General features: G+C 36.0%; 1 protein-coding gene across 1 annotated transcript in view; it reads left to right on the forward strand.

Moving 5' to 3' along the window:
- The window catches only part of WDR25 (WD repeat domain 25), a 64,984-nt gene that overhangs the window by 1,753 nt on the left and 39,734 nt on the right, over positions 1-23,497 (forward strand). The window contains exon 2 of the mRNA XM_055816772.1: positions 932-1,704. Within this exon, the coding sequence (XP_055672747.1) occupies positions 991-1,704 (714 nt within the window). The 5' untranslated portion in view covers positions 932-990. The remainder of the gene's footprint in view (positions 1-931; positions 1,705-23,497) is intronic.

Here is a 23,497-nt window from a genome sequence, read left to right on the forward strand (position 1 = left end):
CTGGGCAAGGAAACAAAGCAGAAACAGAATGTCCCATTTAATTAGTCTTGGCAATTGAAGGATAGCAGTAATTTTTGACTACAAACAGCAGAGGTTGAAAGATTATTTTTGCAGATACATCAGTTGTTTGAATGTAGCTCACTCTGTACTCCATGCCCCATGCAAATTATCAGAAGCAGCTTGGTGGGATTGTAATGGTGGCGAGTTATTCAGCATATTACTTACACAGTCTCAGGGTGGGGTTTCTTTCTCACAGACACTTTGAAAAAATATATTCCACTGTAAACAAGGAATTTATTTTTTCTGTAAGTAAATGCAAATAGTGTATTCAGTATAGCTTCTGGCATAAGTCTGTTCTGTAAAGCTGAAGGCTGTGTGTAATTTGCTCTGTGGGTATAGCTGAAAAATTTCCTCATACTGCAAGACTGCTAAATGGATCAAAAATTTATTTAATTTTTAGTTGCCAGTTGAACCCCTTCATACTTCTTTCAAATCATCTATACTGCTAAGAAATAGATATTGTTAGGTTGGCTTCAAAATTGTTGTAGTATTTTTATTCTTATGCAGTGTTTTGGTGTGCACATTTATAATTAATTACCCTTGTGTGTGTGTGTGTAGAAGTGCTACTGCAAGTGAGGTTAAAGTGATTTGCAGTAGTTATGTTGCAAGTTTGTTTTCCTTTTCATACTTGTATTCATTGTTTTGTGGTGGTATGCAAATTATCTCTGCTGCAATGCATTAAAAATTTATGCAGAGTGCTTGGAGGCAAATAGTATTGCATAGTTGAATGTATGGATGTATTGTAATAGAGGAATAAATTCCATTAATAAACAGGAATAAAAGTTACGGGGTGTTTAAGAAAAGCACATATATCCTTAACTTACTCAAATTGTAATAAATTGTACTCTAAATAATCCATTCTTTATTGTAGATCATAATTTTGGAGGATTCCAACACTGAGATTTTTGGAGTCTGCTGTGTCTAGTCATAATGAGTTCGCTGGTTGCTTATGATGATTCAGACTCTGAGACAGAAACTGAAAAGACTGAAGTCCCCAATACTTCTAGCAGAAAAACCAACCGTCCAAGTTCTTCTGTGAATTGTGTTCAGTACTTTGCACCTGGTAGTTTGGGTACAAAATCTCTGTATGGAATGCAGTCTACTGAAATCGCTGACAGTTCTGGCAGAAGCACTGTTTGTGAAGATCCCCCTGAGCCTTATACACAGAATAACAACACTGATTTGACATCTCCTTATTGTAGGAGAGCATACTCTGGCCATACTGCATTATGTATGTCCTACAAAAACTATGAACAGACATCAAGCTCTTCAACAAACTCTGAAAATGGCGTTTCCCAGAAGAGACTACATGCAGACAGTACTACTGCCATAAAAGGAATTAGACCATATATTCCTAAAAGATTACGTCAAGAAATTTCCAGTGTGCCTGAAAAAAAAGAATCTGACCAGAGAGATAGCTCAGATTGTGATGTTAAGCTAGGCGTATCAGGAGAGCAGGCTTTGAGAAAGATCTCTGAATTAATTAAGCCATATCTGGGATCCAAATACAAATTAACTGAAGTCCCCAAAAGCTTAATATTTTACATGTCTAAACACAGTGGCCCTGTTAATGAAATTCAGTGGTGTCCTGTACGAGAACGAAGTCACATGCTTCTCTCAGCTTCTATGGACAAAACAGTCAAGGTAACGTAAAATAAGATGCTTTGCAGACCAGTCGTCAAACTTAAAAATACTGTATTAAATAATGATCTTCTGGGAATAACATCTTCGCTTGTGTGTGTTTAACAGTTTCAATGTATTCAGAATTTGAGGAGATGCTTTCAAGTACAAGACCCTGTTACGAAGTTGCAGCCTAATCCTTCACTATAGTTACTGTAAATTCTGTTATTTTGTAAGGTGGCATTTTTTGTATTAGATATGTCAGTGTTTTAGATCTTAAGAAGTTAGATTTCTACTAGGTCATTTCTTGTAATCTGTATTAATGTTAGGGTTTTGTTATTTCCTGCTTCAATGCCACAGTGGCCATAAACACTATCATCTAAATACAGATTCTGCCTTAAGTCATTAAACATCTGACTGCCAACACTGGAATAATACTATGAGGAACTTTACCTTTCTGACAGGCTGAAGTGGCTGCTGCTGGAGGAGGTATGTCAGGTCAGATGGATTTTTCATCTGAACTAGTTTGGCAGGTTTTGCATCCTGGAAAAGCGTCTGTCGTGACCTAAGGAGTCTTCTCGTGTCAAGCTTGTTTCAAGGTTTAATTGCTCAATACTTAAGTGTATTTTCCTTCTAGCTTTCGTGAATTTGGCTTCCATTCTTTGTCAGTCCAGTCTTATTTTTATTTTAACAGTGGGTAATGAAAGTACTATGTGTATGCTTTCCCAAATATAGGGCTAATGCCACCTCTGGGTTCAAATAATAGTCTTCTGAAGTGATTTTACACAGGCACATAGTTTTGATAAGAGTGCACAGAAAGCGGCCTTTTTGGTGAAAGGCATGCTTTATTGTATCTAACTTTTTTTTGGCACTATTTTACTGTTTAATTTGTAGTGGAGAATTGAGTTTCACTTAGTTTGGCTGTTGTATGATTTTTCTTATCTTGGAAGTTTTGGTTTTCTTTCTGTTCCTCTTTCCCCAGTTTTGCCATGGGGCCCTGTGAAATATGTGCTGACTTTGCATCTTTGAAGCAGGGATGTTCTTGAACCTTGGCAGAGTTTTTGTTTTTTTCTCATGATGTCTATTAAAGCACTGGTGCTCACGGAAAGGAAAAGCCCGTATCTGTAGCATAAATAAAATCTATTCCTCTCAATTACTTATTTTTATTCTTTTAAGTTAAAACAACTTTACTAGTTCTGTTGTAGTCAAGATAGCATATCGCACCATCAAAGTCAGAATGCTTTGAACTGTAGGTAATGTCTCCATCATCTATCCCAAAATGTTTTCACTTCTTTGTGTTAAAGATTAGATGGAGAAAAAAAGTATCCTTGTTTTCCTTTGCAAGTGTTCTTTGATATATCAAAAAAGTTAAATCTTGGCTGCTACTTGAAAAACAGACTTAGAAGGAAAAGACTAAGATATGCAAAAAGTGCAAATGGATATTTTTGGTAAGCAGCAACTTAAATTTGGATTGTACAAAACTATATGCACCTCTGACTTAAATGTGTCTGAATTTGATTTTTTGTCTTAAACTGTCACACCATATGCTTAATGTTTGTTTACTATACCAGAACCTCATTTTACTGATGAATGAAATTGCAGATTCGTTAAATTTGATAAAACAATATAAAATCAGTTGTTATTGCAATGTAAAATTATTAAAAAATGGAAATAATATCCTGTCTGTTTTGTCTTCAAAGCAGAAAGATACTTTTTCAAATAGTCTAACCACCCCCGAGTGGAAGCAGTCTTTAATGGTAAAGCTGGTTTTTGAAGACATCTAATTGCTTTGGATTCACAAACTATGGAAATTCAATATAAATAGAGTATGTTAATGTTAGCCACACTTCAGAGCATGTGAGTCTAAAACATTAATGAAGTAATGATGTAATTTTTACAAAGTATATGAAAATATATTTTTCATATTTTGGAAGGTAGCCTGTAGATAAATACCTATGAAGGCTTCTTACTGCTATTTCTTAATGAAATTGAAGACGGTAATTGTATGAGCAGTAGTGTCTGTGAAGTTTGCACCTTTACACAAGAACCCTTCAGGCCAGTAGAGGGCACGGTTAGATTAAGTATTAACTTGATGCGATGAAACTAATTTCACTAACTTTCCAGGGCCACGAGTCCATAAATCTCTAATGACTATTACAGCAGTAGTTTATCTTCTGGGGATTTTTTGGCTCTCTACCATTGCCTGAGGTTCTCCATTTTCTGGTACAAGCATAAAACAATTGATTGAAAATGTAGATGCAGATGTACTTTTTTTTTTTTTCTGATCCTGTACCTTCTCACAGCTTACCTTTTTTGTTTTCTTCCAAAAAACACCTGCTTGGAATTCCTAGTTTAAATCCAGGCAGTGGAAGCATGTCCTCTTTCCCTATAACACATACATGCAGACACTCAGGATGTTCGCACTATTTACTTTAAAAGTCTAATTCAGTTAAAACTCAAAAGCATAGTTAGAAGCTTGAAATTCCCGTATGATCAGAGAGATCAGGCAATCTAAAGCCTCAAAACTCTGTACTTTGTTAGTCATGTGAATAACTGTAACTGAGTATTTTTATGTGTATTTTTATGTGTAATGTGAATATTTTGGCTTCAGGGCTTACATTCATCCTATGCATTAAGACATCTATCTTCTGAAGAGTCCAATATTGGTGGATATTTCTTAGTATTAAGAGTTCTGTCTAAGCAGATCTGACTGACTTTGGTAGTATAGATCTTTTGATTTAAGCACAACTTATAGTTGTATGCAATTTTTGTAGTATTTAGCCTAACAGTTTTGCATCTTTTATCTCTTCTTATGTGCTTAAATATTTTCCTCTTAAATCTGAGAATTTCCCTTTCTGGGAAAGAATTTTGTTTTTTTTCTTTTGTCATAGAGAAGGAAGAAGTACTTGGTTTAGTTATCTTAATATAGTGATCTTAAATTCTTTATTCTCATCTAAATTACTGTGACTAAATCGTTCCATATCACACAGGGATATATCCAAAATGTATATATAGAACTGATTATGTGTTTTCTTTTGAATGTGTGAATGTATCCTGTTGGGGGAAAAGAACAGTCTTCCCTTTATGTTCTCCCAGATTAATCAATATGCACTTTACCATCTTTATGAATCAGTGTAAGTCATGCTAAAATGTTTGCAATAAATGAGTTGATGTTTTCAGTTTGTGTTGACTGAAGAATAGCCTAGTGTCAGGAAAGATCATCTGTAGCAGTTTGTATAAATATATTCTATGTATAGGAAGGAATGCACTGTTTTAGAGGATTTTTTATTTTTCCTGTGCTCTTAATTTTTTGTGTATGGCTGCATTTAAAAAAACCCAGAATGGTTATCAAGTGGTAAAGTTGAAAAAAGAATCAGCTATCAGCTCAGGTGTGTAATTCTCTAGTGACACCTGTACCAGCAGATGGGGCTTCTCAGCATCTCAGAAAGGGATGGGAGCTAAACTGAGCCTCTAAAGACTGGAAGGCTTGAATGTTTGCCTCCATGCTGTTCACTGAAAGATCACAATTAGAAGTTTATGCACATGTTGCAAAATGTATGAGAAAACTTCATAGAGACCTGAAAATAAGATAGAACTTCATATGGGAAGTGATAAGTGTTGGAGATTATTTACCCACAGGTCTTCATATCCAGAGCCTTAACAGAAGAATATTTTGTGCTAAATTTTATGTTTGCAAAGAATGGGGTGGGGTGTTGGGGGTGTAAGTCTTAGATTTAGGCTTTGGCAAGTCTTTTGCCATCCATTTTCTCAAGAATTTTGAGCTTCCCCTTTGGAAGGGGACTGATTGTACTTCCAGCTAGGAGGCTGGAGAAAGGGGCAGGAAACCTGATTCAAGTGCAGGAAAGTATTCTTTGGCGCTTTAACTGTGGCAGTGCTTTTCTTCACTATTACATTCTAACTGCAGTATCAGTGGCTTATGCTTCTAGTTTAAGTATGTATTTAAGGATTGTGAAATATGATTGTCTGAATGGATTAAATTTGTTTTCTTTGGATAACACTCTTCTACCTTCTGTTTGAATGGGTGCTGTAAATGAAATTTAGGCTACTACTGCCAGTTTTGGTTTTGCCTACTTAAGCACCGAAATAGCATTTGTAATTTTAATATCCCATCTAGTATTTTTTGCATATATTGTGAGACTCACCACCGTTATTAAAGGTGCCTAGTTTCCATAGTGTGGATATTCAACACTTTCTGAGCATTAGACCGTGTTTAGGTATTCCTGGTTTAGAACCCCCAAATATAGAACCCAAAATCACAGGTTGCTGTTGGCCTTAGGTAGCAGAGCAGGTAAAAAGTTGACTCTTGAAAGACTTACTTACCAACTGCAGGAACCACTATATTGCATTGACATTGTTAGTGTCTTTTAATTACGTAGAGACACAGAAATGTAAACTTTTTCACTAGTTACTGATGCTGAACTTAGCTTTTTAACAATTGTTCATAACTTCAAGCCTCCCATACCATTACTCTGTATTTCCTGTTTTTTCTTAAAATGAACTCAAGGTAACATGTTTAATCATCTGTCAACTTTGACTTCTGTGTTCCTGGTTTTCTATTTAGAGCATCAGAGCAGGTATTTGTTGCAAAGTATTTCTTCATTTTCAGCACTTTCACCCTCTGTTGATGAACAGGATCAAAGAAAGAAAGTACTGTGATTCTTTGGCATGCAAAATGTGTATTAATAGCACTTTGGTGGGATGACTTGTAACATAACACATTGTTGGAAGTCCCTCTTACATGTTTTGTTCCCTGCTTGCCTACTTGAACTTCATCTCTGTTTAGTCACAGCTGAATCTATACAAGGAAAGTAAAAGTTTTTAATATTAATGTCAGCCTGTTGAACAGTTTTGCTGACCTCTCATGGTTAAGAACACGAGAACAGCCATGCTGGTTCAGAACAAGGCTCTGTCTAGCCCGGTGGTCAGTCTCTAGTAGGGTGCGAAAGTACATGCCTGGAGAAGAGCAGGTCAAAGGTTTATGGTGCCTTAAAGTCCTCTTCTGCTGTCTGCTTCTTTTCAACTTGGGGGATTTCTGAGATCCAAAATAGTTCTTCTTTGTAACTTTTTACCTCAAGAGATCTCTTCCAGATACTTCTGCAGTCTTATGAAACTCTCTTCTGATCGTTAGACCTAGAGTGGTATATTACTGATACTGGTCAGTTTTAATGTAGGGATTTTGCTTTCTGGAGTGTATCAAGTACTACAAGAAATACCATTTTTTTTTCATATTTTCAAAACCTTTTTTTTTTTTTTTTTGTGGAGAAAGATAGCATAGTGATACATTCCAGGAATTTGTTACTCTTGATCCTGTTATGTTGGGCTGAAAGAGATGGAACACGATAGCTTCCGTTCATCCGTATAATGTGTGTAGCACTGGTGGTAGCAATACATTTTTCCTAGATACTGCTTTAACCCTGCATTGGAGTAACAAATTCTAATGTTTCTGTTTTCAACCATTCTGCACACAATTCACTTCTTGTTCTGTCACATGCACGTCTGCTTATGAAGGAATAAACTTAAGCTGCCAGTATGTTTCCTATACACTCATGCATGGCTGTCAGATGGCTATAGCCCTGTCACTTAGGCTGCATTCAAACTGTTCACTAAGCAATATTATGTATTGTGCTGCTAGTGCCTAAGTATTACAATTAATTTTTAAAATCTAATCGTAACTAATGCTCCTTTAACTGTAGCTGATTGCATAAGATGAGAATTTGGGGAGTCATCCTATTTAAAACATCTCAGTTAAAGTGGAATGTATGTATTAAAAAAGATCTCTTGGATGTTGGTACATTTCTAAATCTGTATTTTAAAAAACCCAAGAAGTTCTCTCCATTAACTTGGAGGTGGCAAGGAAATGCTCATATTCTGGAGATTGTGTGCTGCTTACCTAGATGTGTGGAAAAAAGCACTGTTTTCTTGTTGAAGAGGCTACCAAATAGGCTATTCTGAAATACTGAAGCTGAATTTTCTTTATGATGCCATGTTCTGACTTTCTTCCCTTTTCTATTTAGAACTATTGCATATTTTTTACAAGAACTTTAAGCTTGCTGATTATTAAGGTGGAAGTACACATACTATTTGATAGACATATGCATAGTAATACCAGTTTCCTGGGTGCTGAAAGGGCTTCTTTGTATGCTTTGATCTTTTTCTAACAAAATTATTTCATACATTTCAATAAGAAGTATTGTCCATAATGCTTATTTTGTAAGAAAGGGAACATCATGCAGGAGGGAATGTGCTTGACCATCAGTGAAAGCTTCTGACTGTGCTTATGCCTGGATGATAATACAGGTCAGAATGTAATCGCTAGCTCTCACACAATTGTTCTGCAAAAGCTATTAACACAAGTCAGCAAATAACAGTTCTTGAAGGTGGTGGATTTTAGTCTCTTCATCCCAAAGGTATGTGTGAGTAAGGGTTGTTGCACATTTGGTATTTTAATACATAGATACGTTTAGAGATCACTGTTACATAGAAATGCGGGTTTTTTTAATTATTTTCTTGTTTCCAGCAATGCTGTTGTCAAGGAAACAGAAATCCTTGTAATGCCTTTGTTCATTTTCTCAGAATCCACAGCTGGAGATGACTTGTATAGTTTTTATTATGTTCTTAGTAGTTGACACACTCTTGTGCCTCAAAGGATTTTTTTCCAAAGGAGTATGTTTCTTTGAGTATAAATAGCACCATCCTGATCTGTATGCTGTTTGATAGGCCATTGTTTTCTTTCCTTCTTCACTAATGAATTAAATTCAGTTGCTTTGGATTAGAATTTATCTTCACACCTGTGTGAAAACTGACATTTAAAAAAAAGGAGGGGGTAATGGGAGGGGGAGCAAAAATGTAGTGAACCTCTCAGCTTCTGGGTTAGGTTGTCAGCTCTGTAAAGGCATTTTTTTTTCTTTACACTTGGAAATGTCTCCTGAATTAGATCTCCTTAAAGAATACTGGAGTAGTACCCCAACTGGTCTCGCCAAGCATTTTTGACTGCTTTATGGTTGTGTTAGAGGATGTGGCTATGGGGCAGAAGAGCAGAAGATGGGCATTTCACAGCACAGCTAATATGCCTGTGCTTACCCCCCCCCCCCCAAAACTGGGAATTATTTAATGAAAAAGTCGGAAAACAAAGTGTCTCTGAAATAGCCTGTAGCACAGAAATAAGCAACCTTGTCCCTTTCCCAGCATAGCCAGCCTGGTGGGGAAGAAACAGTCAGGGCTAGAGATGCCAATGAAGTGTATTTAATGAAGCTTAACTGATAATGTCATAAATCAAGCCCTCCAATTATGCATAGGATCAGTGTGGGCAGCTGCTGTGCAGTCTAATGTCAGAATGTCACCTGAGGTGGGAGGAATGTATGGTGGTATCTCCCTTCTGGATGCTTCAGTAAGGTTGCTGGTGAAAAAGTCAAGATTTTGGTGCTTGGAAAAAACTGAGCTAGAGTAGTTTTAAGCTATTAAGTGATTGTAATACATTATGGGAGTATCTATTTTTTTTAAAAAGTTGAGAAATTTTGAATATTTTTGCTGTTTAAAAATATAAATAGTACCAGTCTAACTTTGCTTCTTTTCTAGAAGTGTAGCTTTATAGATGCATCTCATATCCTGATACATAAATCTAAATCTATCTATCTCTATATACAATCTGCTAACAAAGCTACAATGCATTTTATTGCTTTGATTCCTTACTCTCTTGGTCTGTCGATGTTGTCAAGGAAACAAATTTTTGAGAAGCTTTGCTCTACTTTTTCAGGTTCTATAGAGAGAATACTTGTGTAGGATTTATCCAACATCAGTAGAAACAATTTGCCTGAAGCTTCTATTCTTTTCAGTATGCTCATGTCCTTGCTTTTTTAAAGCAGATTTTATTTTTAGCATGTGTGAAAGAGCTCCATCTTTAAGGTCATAATATCAGTGAATGTACCAAAGATTGCTGACACTTGATCTTTAGATGAAACCTGATAGAAAGAACTTTAATGGCATTTTGCTATATATTTATGCTATGAAGACAAGTGTTAGTTATAGATTCCCTATAAATTAAAGGGGAAAGAAACATTAAGAAACCTCTTGTTATTTAGAGAAGTTGCTTCACTACTGTGGAACTAATGGCGTCCCATCCTTTATCATACTTATCATGCTTCATTGTAGAAACTGTCCCTCTTCAAAGAAAACGCTTTTTGTGGCTAATCTGGAACTGCATTTTATTTGTCTTCCACTACGTATGTGCTGGCGGACTGGTTTATTATGACTGAGCTTTACCTTCAATGTGCTTTTGGAGGCTTTCTATTTATTTATTTATTTAAATTGCTGTTTTTTTTTTTCTAGGACACAACTAAAAGTGTACCTATAGAAACTTTTACCGTTGTCAAATGTTTCAGTTGTTTAATCATTTAAAGATACAGAGCTTGACAGATAGTAAAGACTGCGCATGCTTGTATGTTGTGCACGTGCCAGCTGTGTAACACCTTGCTTTCTGAAGTCAAACTTCTGGAATTTGTCCTGTTCTCTAGTCATTTTGTCTTTTTCCAGATTATAATTTGCTTTTTGAAAGATTTTTTTTTTCCCCTCTCATTCTGAACATTGGGACTAGTGGCTGGAATTGTATATTGTTACATACTGAGGAAGGGACACAGCTGGTTCTGTGTGGAAAGGATGGCAACTAGCAATGCAGGTGGTTAGGGATGACATAGTCATGTAAACATGTTAAAGCTTGGCAGATATGTTAGTTAGCAATATTTTAACAATGTAAAAGGAATTAAAATTAGGTAGTTCAATTTTACTTTGCTGGTGTTGAAATAGCGCTAGTTATGAATGTCCTTACTGCCAGCAAAATGCATAGCTGCTTTACATAATTAATTGTTTATTTTCATAATTAAATGACTAGTTTGGCTCATGTTTAAGACTGGGTTATGTCAGTGATATCAGTGGGTTTAGGATTGCATCTATATTTTCCATAGCCTAGGATTTTTCATCTTTTGTTTCCTTTTGCAATTGTTAACATTCTCAATAGCCTTGGGAATAATAAATAATTAATTTTTTAGTTGAAAGAATGAAGAGTTGTAAGGACAATGTTACTTGCCCAGGCTCACTGGTAAATGAATGCAAGATTCATTAAACCTCAGGTTTTCAGATAGTGATTTAGAACAACTAACTGTGTACTGCCCCTCATAGACATTACTTCGGTGTGGGCAATAAGGCTGCAATAACTACTTCCGAAGATGAGAAAGCCACCTGCTTAATGTTGGGGTGGGACAGAATTTGCCCATAAATTTTGAGTCACAGATACAAATTTGTCCTTAAGTACAACCATTGACCATTATTTTTAGAACTGTTGTAGTAATGTGTTACTTAGTGTTGGTGTACAAATACTGCAAATCATGCACCTGCTTACGGTGTATCCAGCTGCACTGTACTGTAGGACAGCTGCCACTCATCTGATGGTTGGGTTGGTGGAACGTGCCTGTAGCAGTTGTCCCTGCTGTGTTAAGTCTTTCCCATGGATAATGTGCAAGAATGAGACAGCTTAAATTGCTCCTTTTTATTTGCTGTATTTGTGCTTATTTATTTTATTGACTGTATGAATAGAAGAGATGCTTATCTGATATTATACATGTACATATATCAATATAAAGCTACAAAGCACATGAGTGGCCTTAATTGATTCACATTTTTATATTTCTATTAAAAAAGTATGGTAATATTGAAGTACTGTACAAATGTTTTCCATTTTGATAACCGCTCTTTAACTAAAGTTTAAAGGAAAAAAACCCCAAACAAACAGCTTAAAAGTTGGTCAGTGTTGGTTTTGCCCCTTCTGTTTTCAGAAATAAGTCATAGGTCAACAGCAAAGAGATATTCAGTGTTTCAGAATCTGGGGAGTATAGTACTTATGTTCCGAATAAAAGTGTTTTCTTGCTCTAGTAGTGGATGTTCAAAATCTGTGGGATACAAGTATCTGTGGAATATTTTTTTCTGAACATATCTATCCAGCCCATAGTTGCCTGTAGGAATTAAGGATACTTAAGACTATTTGCCTCTGAAGTGCTTCAAGTCTGAAACTGAGGTGTTTAACGCTTAAGAGGAATCCCCACTTTTAACAGAGCATAAATCTATGTGACTTAAGGAAGTGATTGATGTTAATGAATATGATACATAGAGGTGAAGGGGAAATCAGATTATTTCATAAATGGCTATAGTAATTTAGCTAATTATCTCCTGGGGAGTTGTAATACGTTTGAAGTTCTTCTCCTTTGCCTGCTGGTAAGATATTGATTGCTTAAGTGTTTTCTGGTCATGAATATTAACTACTAGTAACCACTACCGTGATTGTCCTTTTCGGTGTTCTGAACACGTTTACATCATTTTTAACCACTACTATTATACTCTAAACTCGATGAGAAGCTGCCAAATTTATGCCATGTTATTTTTTCTCCCATATAGATTCAGTAGTACAAAATTGAGTGGTTTTAAAGTAATTCTTAATAGCTACCTGCCATTATATTATTGGTTGTTCTTGAATTACTTGAATATGTGCATCAAGCTGTTCTGCTTTAACCACGTCATCCCAAATATGCCTAATACTATGTATGAAGTAGATAAATTATCTGAAGGAAATTTTTGGGTATAAGTAGTATACAACTGGGGTGGGGATTTAAGTATCTTTGCCATACTTGGCTTTGCCTTATGCTGAAATAATTCACATTTTCCATACCGTACAACAAACCATAGCTTAAGTCACTTACTGATTTATAAGTATATTGTAACTTCTTTTAATTTCTTCATTTTCCAGGAACTTACTGTTTGAGGTGCATCCACAAGGTTAGCCATATTACAACGGTTAGTCACAAAACACTTAAAGGTTAACTGCAAAATAGGTGGGAATTCTTCCCTTTATTTTGGGGTGTGTGGGAAGTTACTTCTCTTGCACTGTCTGCCCAGCATGAATGTACAGTTGCTATTTTGTAGGTACAAAAAACCCTAGTCACACTTATAACTTCAGCTGACTGAAAGGTGATCTGTATGAGCATCTTCCTTAGACCCAACAGTTTATGGGGGATTTGTGATTAGCTTCAGGTGTGACTATCCCAGAACCTTTCTGCACCATAAAGAACGCACCATGTTAGAAGATGGCAATTGATGGCAGAAACACTTTGCTCTTGAGAAGGATAGCTACTGATGACCAGTGATTTTAAGTGTCCTTTACTGGCTATATCTACTTATTTACAAATTGCCTTTTTGTGAACTTCGCTTGTAATGTAAAGGTTGTCTGACTTCAGAGTATTAAAAAAAAAAAAAAATGGTTCTCTTTTTTTTTTTTTTTTTTTTTTTTTTTTCCTCATTCCCTTGGCATCTTGCCTTACTATTCAGCATTTGGTAAGCATAATCTTTTGCAAATAGTGGGAATTAACTAAAAAAGATTGATTGGTACAGATAAGTAAAATAGCAAATGAAGTCTCTGATTGTACGAATCTTACTGTTTGGTCTGATTTGCAGCACCTGTTCTTGAAACTTGTATTTGATATTTTAGCTGAGAATTTCTGATGTTTTATTTGGACTGCCTAATACATAGGGTGTTAAATTCTAGACTCCTTTAGTACAGATCTCTGCAGTAATTCAGAGAATACTTAATTTGGATTTTAAAGTGGTTTGAGAAAATAGCATGCATAATCTACATGTTAGTTTATGATGTATATGGTCCAATACCATCATACTATCTCTGTAGAGCAGATGAATTCAGTTGAAAAACATGTTTTAAAATGTTGCTTTCCTCTTAATTTGCTCTAAATTCAGTGATGAGCATCAGAAGCATGCACATTTATCCCCTGAAATGTCAAAAGGCATTATCTTGTCATACTTCAATACTAACAATACTAACAACATAGTTTTGCTTCTTGTTTATTCCTTCTATTCCCTGGTCATATTGTTCTAAAAAGCAGTACCCCTTGGAGAGTGCACAGCTGCTTGAGGGGGATTAAATTCTACAGTACCTTTGAGGACATGTGCCACAGCAGTTGCCTTCAATTAATGCCTGTTTGGCAACTTGGCTTGCCTTAGAGCTAGCCTTTGACGTTCGGTAACGTTAGTGTAGTGTAACTTCCCACTGCCCATTTTGTTCTGCTGACCATTTTCTACAGGAACAGAAGTAGTTCTCCTCATGAAACCTTCAAAAAATGACTGTTACTGAAATTTGGCTCTAAGAATGTGTTTCAACAGTATTTTTGGTGTTCTTACACAGAATAAAGAGAGGGACAAGAAAGATCTATACTAAGTTTTACTCCCTCACTGTATTTCTGTTTCTTAGATGAGCCTGAGTAGGTTGTGGTTTTGGTTTGGTTGTTTTTTTTTTTTGTGAAACATGCCTTGAGCACTTGTTGGAGAACTGCAGTTGTGATTTAGTTGACTAGTTTGATTGAAGGTCACTTTTACCTGACCTTGTGTCTTTAGTAAAAGTGCAGCAGCATGGTCTTAATTCTCACTGTTGTTCATCTCCAGAGACTTTATAAAATTTTTTTTCTTGCTTTCTCAGTCCATTTACAGCTAAGAAAAGAGATAGTGGGGAAAGTAAGTAACAGGTAGATCTCTTAAGTGAGTTCTTCCCAAACTTCAATTTGGAGTCTGAGATATACACACAGTTTGGGGTCAGGTACTCTCTTTTTTACTGGTGAGAAAGGACCAACACTTTCTTGGAGGACAACATCCTCCCCAGCAAAGTCCAGCTAGCTGCTGTTATAAGTGGGATGCAGACTCGAGGGGTAATGACCTGCACCATGGAGTGTCTCATACCCTTCTCTGCTCTCTGGGCAGTCAGCAATGTGCCTTTGAATCAGAACACTAAATGTGCACTTAGGCAGCTAGGCAGCAGCAGGAACTGTCTTTTAGACAAGGTCAGGAGTTTCTTGGCACTGTGCACTTTCAGAACATTTGATTTGTCTTTTTTAAGAAAGACTTCACCTTATTTTTCTCTCCAAACAATTCTTGATAAAACTTTCATCAGAGAGACTTTTTTAGGTGTAGAGTAAAACTGCTAGTCAAACTGGGTTGAGAGATACAGAACAGTAGGACATCCTTATAGCACATAATTATTCACACTGTTATTTTGACTGATTAAAAATACTTTGTCAAATAATTGGAAAGCAATAGAGTAGACGTAATCTATTGTACTTCAGAATGCTGCCTAAATGTTTCTTCTCCATCATGGAGCACATTATTCATTAATATGTTTTCTAGTGGAAAGAAGCTTTCTTTAGTCTTAAAAGAATAAAGGATAAAGTACCAAGCCATGACTGTTCCGATACCCTGTTCTCGGGTTCAGTTTTTTCCTATTTTCAGGGTTTATTTCTCCAAGAAGTAGTGATCAGTATCAGTGTAGATGATCAAAGCTTCCTTCCTTCTCTGAAGACAGTAATGGTTATAACTCTTTTCTGAACAGAATCGTATTGATGCATTTTCTGATTTTTCACATTTTTTACGTTATACATAGTATTTAATTCCTGAATTTGTTGATTTTTTTTTTTCTTTTTGTAATTAGATTTAGCTCTAAACACGGTGGAAGAAAGTATGCAACCTAATGTGGATAGTATCCCTAGTATGCACATTAGTGGTGCCCTTGGCTTGATGATGAATACTTTCAAACAAGTATCCTTCATGTCAGTCTTGTGATCTTGAGTTCAATTAAAGAAGCTCAGTCATTTTTGTTTCCATCTGATGTGTGAGGTATCTATTTTTAACTCTGTCTTCTGGGAAAACAATCAGATTTAGTAGGGGTTTTTTTGCTTTTTTTTTTGCCTGAAGAAGGGTTTCTTAACAAAAGCCGTGCACTTGCATTTGAATGTGTATCCCTATATTAGCAGGTAAGCAAAGGTATCCAGTTTTCCTGAGCAACAAAATACATGATTACAGGTCTAATGATAGTTTAAGAGATGTTTTCACATGTGCTGAAATCAAGGACTTGAAGCAGATGAACTTAATTATCTTTGTGAATATTCACAATCACATTATGTGCTTTAAATGTCACATTTGGAAATAGTGCCTCATTGCTAGTTAATTAACAATAATTACTCAAGGTAGTACTTATGTTTCTGGAATTTCTCTTACCTACTGTGAAAAATGTACTTTGCTTGTAAAGGTTTGGCAGTATAAAACCCAGATTCTCCTTAACTTTCATATATAAATTGTGCTGTTGCTTAGGCCCTCTGTACTTTTTACCTCTAGCATTGCTGCATGGAGAATCAGTTATTTCATTCCATTTGCTCTGCTACACCTGGGCAGTGTTTTTAACATCTTAACCATGCTATATATAATATTTTTTTAAAAGAAATAAGCAGTTATATTTTTTAGCAGAATGGGAGAAGCAGTAGCAAATTAGGCTGGCAGTGTATATCCGTCATGAGGTGTTACAAAGGTGTGTTGACATCTTCAGCTAAAGAAATACGGCTTATGATAATACCAGAAGGGTTTTTCCAGTCATAGCACCTATGCTCAATGTATTTTTCTCTCTGTAAGGCTGTTTTTTCTTGGCAAAGCTTATACAACCCAAGACAGCTTACACTGCAACAAAAAATAACCCCTCTTACATCCTAGAAAATCCTTCCTATGTTCTAGTTTCCAGCTTCCCTCTTCCATCTTTCTTTGCTTTTCATGTAGAAACTTAATTGCAATGTCAAAGGATTCTTTCCAAGTTTTTTCCTTTAAAAAAATATCTTTCTTCTGCGATCATATCCTCCTTGTTTGCAGCAGCACACTTTACATGTGCGTGTGTGTATATATATTAAAATATATATAGTTATATATATAAAGAGCTTTAACAGAAAACCTCTATTACAATTACTAAAAGAAAGTAAATTATCAATTACTTGTACATACAAACTGGATATTCTCTTTGCTTGCACACTTCATTCACCTGTGTGAATGGGGTGTCCATTGAAATCCTGGCAATAACATGTAACCTGTATTTCATAATCATCTTTTTCTGTAGAGTACATTCAATGCTTTACAATAAAGTTTTATATTTGTGACAGCACTTGCAACATACTAAACAGATGTTTGAATTCTCAGACGTCAATTTAAAGCTAATTCAGAGAACAGCAAGAAAAGCTGCTAAATTTTAGAAACAGTCATGAAGATTAATTAAACTAATTACCTGTGCTTTGTGCAGTGGGAGTGGAGATAACTGCAGGTACATGAAGGCATGACCAAGGAAGTGATGAATATTGTTTGAAATGGTGAAAGTGTTTTAGTGATGGCAACACAGATGGAGAAGAAGCTGAGTGATAGAAAGCTGAAATCGTAGCATGACTCTGTGAAAGGGTCTTCAACATGTTGTGTGAAAATAGTGTTGGAAGTACTAAGCACTTCACTGGGAAAACTTCCCAATAATAATTTTTCAGTTGTAGAATGGCTTGGAGAAAAGGAGTTTCACAATTAACAGGTTTTTATTTTAAGTATTTGGAGAAAATCGTAGACTCACTCTAACTGAACGGGAGTGTTCCGAATGTCAAAAAGCTTTCACCCATATGTCTGCTATGTCAAATGAGTTGAAACAAAGTAACGCTTATTGCTTTTTTTCCCTGCCATTATATGTGGGGGACTCTTTCTTTGTAAGGACTGATGATAAATATGCTTTTGGGTATCAAAGTACAGAGCCTGACTTATCAAAAAACTTGATATGCAGCTGCTGACATTATAATTATTTTAGAAACTGTTCATTTTTATGTGCTTAAATAGGAAAATATGCTCAAAACCAGTCACTAATCTCTTTAAATTTTTGCTAATATGCAGAAGCCTGTAATGCTGCTAGAATTTTCAAGGAACCCAAAATATTTACATTAACTTTTTATTCTTAAATTACTCATTCTGTAGTTCTACAGTGACAGTGAAGTAAATGCGATGAAATACTTCTAGCAGTGAAGTAAGACTTTCTCTAGGTGTGTTGTACTGCAGTCAGAAATGCTGAACCAAATTCTACCTGATGTGTTGTTATATTGCTTAACTGTTTATGCTGCGGTAGCGCCAAGGGGTTGAGCACTCTGGGACCTATGGTGGAAGTTTGGGTTTATATGCATGCTTCAGCGTTGCACTGTGTAAAGCAATCAAACCAGCTTGGGTGGACACTAGAAGCTGCAGAGCAGGGTGGTGTGATGCTCTCCCAAGCTAGACAGGTATTCCTCTGGGATGGGTTTAACAGTGGGATGTCTTATGGTACCACTGCACTGATGTGATGATCGAGTAGGTTTGCACTATGTGAATGTAATCAGAGGCAGCCCCTACTGATAGAATAATTATGCATTACTGCTTGCTAAAATGAAGTATGTTCATCAGGCTTTAGAAAAAAAGTGTGTGGGAGGGGCAGTGGCGTGTAATTTTACAAGTTATCGAAATAACCACATTTACTTACGTAGTTAAAAATAACTTCATTGGGTCCTGTGCAAATGCCAGGCGATGCTTGTGTCGGTATGTTCATATATGCTGCTCGATAACTTTTGTCATTAATTCATAGTTTCGTGTCAACATTCAAATAGGAGAAAGCTAGCTTTTAACCTGGTTCTAGGTTTTTGCATGGTGTGTTATTATTTTCTTTTCCAGCTGCAAAGGTATGCTCTTATACCAGCTGTAAAATGAAAGTTAGCATTAGAGTCTCCTTAATATGACAAAACTGCAACAATTATGCAAGCTTGTTACTTAACTGCTAATCTATTACTATAGGATAATATAGTAGATATTCTTTAACTTGTACAATTCTGAGTATTTATAGATGCTTTCAACCCACACTTTTACAGCCGGACTTGTCACTTGAGCTGTACTCTTAGTTTAAATTAAAAGAAAATAGTTACATCTGGAAAATGGCTTTGAAACATTTGGACTACACTAATAATAAGCCCTCTTTATGGTACAGCTTCCTGTATCTTAAATTGCTGTCAATTTTCTCACTATGTGATATCCAGGTAAAGTAAATACACAGTTTTTAGATGCTTGTCAGCTTGTAAGAAAAAAAGTATCCTGGTTTTCTCTTTAAATTAATATTGAGGCTGTGTATAATGTTGTTGAATCTATTATTAAACAGCCCCCTGATATATTAATTAAGAAAATGTTATTTACCACAGTCTTTTGTAAGAGTGTGAAAGAAAGAGCTAGCTGTTCTTTCAAGGTTATTTTTTGAATCTTAAAATTTGATGCAAACTGTTCTGCTTTGTATTGAAGAGAAATATAGTCAAAAATCTGTTGTTCAACTTCAGGTTGGCTATATCACTGTACTACAGTATAGGAATGTAAGCAAATGTAGAAAAGCCTCTGCTGGTTAGATGTACATTAGGTTTGCAAATTACTTGCCAATGCCCTTTGGGATAAAGGCTTTCATGAAATCATTGTCAATAACTTACTGTTGGGTTGACTTATGTGATAGGTTGTTCTTGAAGATTTTGCATGAGAGATATTAAATATTATAAAGTACAGAAACTCTGTGGGGCAATCTAAATGATGTTATAGAAACCAAACTGTATTACAAAGAAGAGTATTAAACATATTTGCAATCTTCTGTTATCTGTCATATGAATGCCAAGCCCTTGTCTGTCTAATGGGTTGCATAGATATGCAAAGGAGAAATAACAAAAGCTAATCAGTTTTGTTTTATGTAAAGCTCTTAATATGTAGATACTTGAGTTCCCTCAAAAAAAAAAAAAAGTGAGTATTCTAATGATGCATCTTCATGTTGTGTAAATCGCTTGGAGAAGAGGAGCTGCTGTAATCACTTGAAAAGTGAATATACTTGAAAATAGGATGGCACAGTTGATGTACATCTGCGCTAAAATTACTGTGAATTACTCAAGTCTCAGTTAACCTGTGACAGTTGGAGTAATGCTGGTGGGGGCTTTACCAACTGGGAAAACAAACCAAAACTGTATCCCTCTAGTGTAGAAAAACATGGATGTGAAAGCAGGAATTAGTGCAATGGCCCCAGCATGCTGGAGATAAATGTGTCAGTGAAATATTTTTGTCTGTAATGTGGGGGAGGCTGGAAGGGAAAGTGACACTCTTGTCAGTTACAGTAAGCTTCTCGGCATGCTCACCAGCCCTGCAGCTGTGCAGTGCCCCACCAGTGAGCAAGAAGCAGTCGTGGTGATGGCTGCACCGAGTAAAGAAAACTTGAGTTGTGGTGTGTATTTGGAGGGAAACAGGAAAAAAAAGTTAAAATGGGCAAGTTGTTTTACAACTGGCTTTTTTCCTAGATAGCCACTGCAGAGCAGGATTGTCTCTACTACATTTAAATCTCAGGAATATGCTGAGGGAATACTGGTTGTGTGCACTGCTGCACACGTTAAAGAAAACCAAGGCACTGTGGAAGATGGCCATCCCCATCTGTGGTGCAGGCTGTTTTCTCTGAGTCAGCAGATGGGAGGCACTGATGAATATCCTGGGAGCCAAATGGGAATCTTTGAGAAATCCTGAGATCTTTGGGGCATCTGCCTCCTACACTTTAAGTACTAGAGACACTCCTTGTGAGTGGCCAGGAAATGCAAACATTCATAATGTAATAATCGCTTGTATCTTACAATGTTATTAATTCTGTGATTCTCTTCAGCTTCTGGGATGTAACAGTATTTTTCAGACTTCATTCTGGATCAAATGTACCTTCGGCCATCCAGTGGAGACCCACCTGAGCAGGAGGAATTCCTGTGGCAGAGAGATTTGGACCTTGTGCTGTTCTCCCTAAGAGGAATCATCAGTAAGGATTACGGAAAGCAGCTTTGTGCTTGGGGTTGTTTGGAGGCTATTTAATTTATATACATAGTACATATTTAAATACATGCTCCCAATTACATGCAACAATTCAATGTGTGTGTTGGAAGGTGTAGTATTCACAACATACATAGCAGCTTGTTCCAGGGGAAGCAGGACACCAAACCTTGTGCCCAGAGACCTTTGTTGGATGATAAACTTCTGTATGTTTTCCCCAGTGCTTAGAGACACATAAAAATCATCATAGCTCAGTAATGGTACAAACAATTGTTATAAGTCAGTTATAGTGATTTCCACAAGAGGAATAGGAAAGATTGTCAGTGTGGGTGACCCTGGTATAACTTGAACAAGTGGAGGTTCCTATATTGTACATCCATCCTGATAAATAATATCTTAAGGAGAAAAATCTTGAAAAGACACCAACCAAAGTTTATCCCTGTAGCCTTCAGGCTAGGTGTCTTCTTCAGAGCAGTTTTAAAATATCCAGGATAATTTTAAATAGCTATCAAAATAAATTACCTTTTTTGGTGCTCTCTTGTTGTCCTGGCTAAACAGACTCAGTAATCAAACTGCTCATTACGTTGCTGGCAGAGCCATGTCAGAATAACTGCTAGATTACCCTTGTAAGTGCATCTGTAATAACCCAAACTTTCTGTAGGGCTGATGAATTCCAGTTTTGAGGGAAACGATCTTTCTGGTGGAAAGTGAAGCAAAGGTTAGAGAATCTCTGGACTGAAAAGAGAAGCTGTCTTCAGTGCCTAAAGCTGAATAATCACTATGCATTTAATCAATGTAAAAGGAATTTTGCAATATTCTTCCAGACCCAAATGCTTATCCGGTGGTCATAAATTGTTTGTAACTGCATACTTATGCTGTATATGTATGAACTTGCTAATTGCTTAATCAGAAATTAATGGTGGTGTTAATATTCCCTCAGTTAGAAGGGTAAATTATAATAGATGCTATAACATTGAGAGTTTAAAATCCAAATTTTCAAACTCAATCTTAAGTTTAAAGTTTATTAACCTCCCACCCTTAACTTCTGTTGGCGTTATTGACTCATGTAAGTTCCAACACATCTAGAAATTGGACTGCTGGCACCTTAATTCTTATGTAGGCAAGCAGGTTTTTAAACTTTAAAACTGCAAATGAAAAGCCAAAATGAGGATGATGTAGTTATTGTGAATTAGAATACCTTTTTGGTGAGAATTGTGTTCCTCTTTAAAATGATGGTATGACTTGTAATGAAGTAACTTTACTGTTGAAGTTAAACATTATAATGGCCATTTAATGGCATCTTAATGGCCTCTCTGAGGACTTACACTGAAATAATTTTACCTTCTTGTAATTGCACTTCATAATGGACTGTAGCAGCACAATTTAAGATCTTCTTAATATTTTCATTGGTTTGTTAAATATAACAAACCCTTCAAGTTACCATTCTGTCAAATGAAGCATTATTTTTTTTTATTGTTGTATTAGGTGTATGTTCCATACCTAAATATTGTCTGTCTCAGCAATAATAAGGCAGTAACCAATTTTTGTAAAATTTAATCTGCATTGTGTAATAACAATAACATGTATATTGAATTGATTTGACATCCGAGAGGAGAATTTCTCAGGATATGCTCTATTTCTTGTGTATGTGTGACTCAGAAGCTAGGTGTCATGAAGTAAGCCATTACATATCCAGTGCTTATGTTATTCTGTGGAAATAGTCTGAAAGAAAATGCCTCTTCAGCTTTTTTATTTTTGTGAAGCCTAGTTGTTGAATGGAAATAGTTCACTATAAATCTGGTATGACTTCAGCTCAACAGGCACAGCCACAGATATACCATAATAAAAAGAACATTTTACAATGAGTTGCTGTGTCACGGAAGCACTCGGATAGAACTGCTATTGAATAACTTTGGAATTTTTAACTGTGTTTTCATGTAAATGACCTGGCAGTCAAGATTTCACCCTGAGCTTATTCATACTTTGCCAGTTTTATTTCAGTTCTCACCACAGAGATGTTAATTTTAGGTAAACATCCTTTATAAACAAACTAATTCTAATCTGTAGCTTCAGTTTATAATGGCAGTAGAGCCTATTTCTGAATAATTATGTAATACTCTGGCATTTATTTACTTTAATTGAGCATTTTAATATGTTATTACTATTCTGATATTTCATGTAGCAATGTCCACGCATGTGTTACTTGTCAATGTTTAGCAATATTTCATCTGGACACGAAACGTGTGTGTGTTTACGTGCTATCACTGGAAGTGAAGGCCTCCCTCTGAGAGGGTTGTGAAATGCTGGAGGATTGAGCTTGTGTGTCCAGAAAATGCATGTAATTAACAGGGGAAGAATATCGAAAACCACCAAACTGTGAAATAATGCCCTGTCCCAGCTAACCATCTTGTCTATCTATCTGTAATTCCAGACATGAATAATGTTCAAGAAATAGGAGTTCACTAGTGTCCATGTTTTCTTTACTTTTTCCATTTCCAGATGAAGGGGATGGAAAAAACGTTATTTGCAGATGAGTCACATGTCCTGAGAAAAATATAGGATGCTGGGTAAAACTTTAGCTTTTGGTGCAATGGCAATATATAATTTACAAATCCTTTAATAGAAACATCTATCAAATGTTTATATTGGTCTTTTTTAGTCTCTTACCATTATCTTTTTTTTGTGTGTGTGTAATTTACGTCTTTCTTAAGAGTTTTCTTTGCCAGTTTTGACTTGAAAGGCTCTTGTGAAGGCTACATTAATTATTCATATTGGCAAAACCCCCAAGTTTGTATATTTTAAAATTATTTATGTTTTCAGTTTTGATTGGCTGATTAGGTTTTCCTTGTGCTACAAGTTAGCTTTTGAAGTATGGAATCATTAGGTGGATTTCTAAGAGTAGATGGCCAGCAAACAAGTTTAGGTTAAGTCTAGTAGCACTCGTTAAAGCTTTACCAAGAATGTTCCTTTATTGTATAGAATCAGATGGATAGCTCTTGCCGTAGTGGTGTGGGTTTTTTTTTTTTCTTTTTACAGAATTGTATTTTACTTCTCTTGTGCTTTGATA

This window comes from Falco peregrinus, chromosome 1 (genome assembly GCF_023634155.1).
Source record: "Falco peregrinus isolate bFalPer1 chromosome 1, bFalPer1.pri, whole genome shotgun sequence".
NCBI lineage: Eukaryota > Metazoa > Chordata > Aves > Falconiformes > Falconidae > Falco > Falco peregrinus.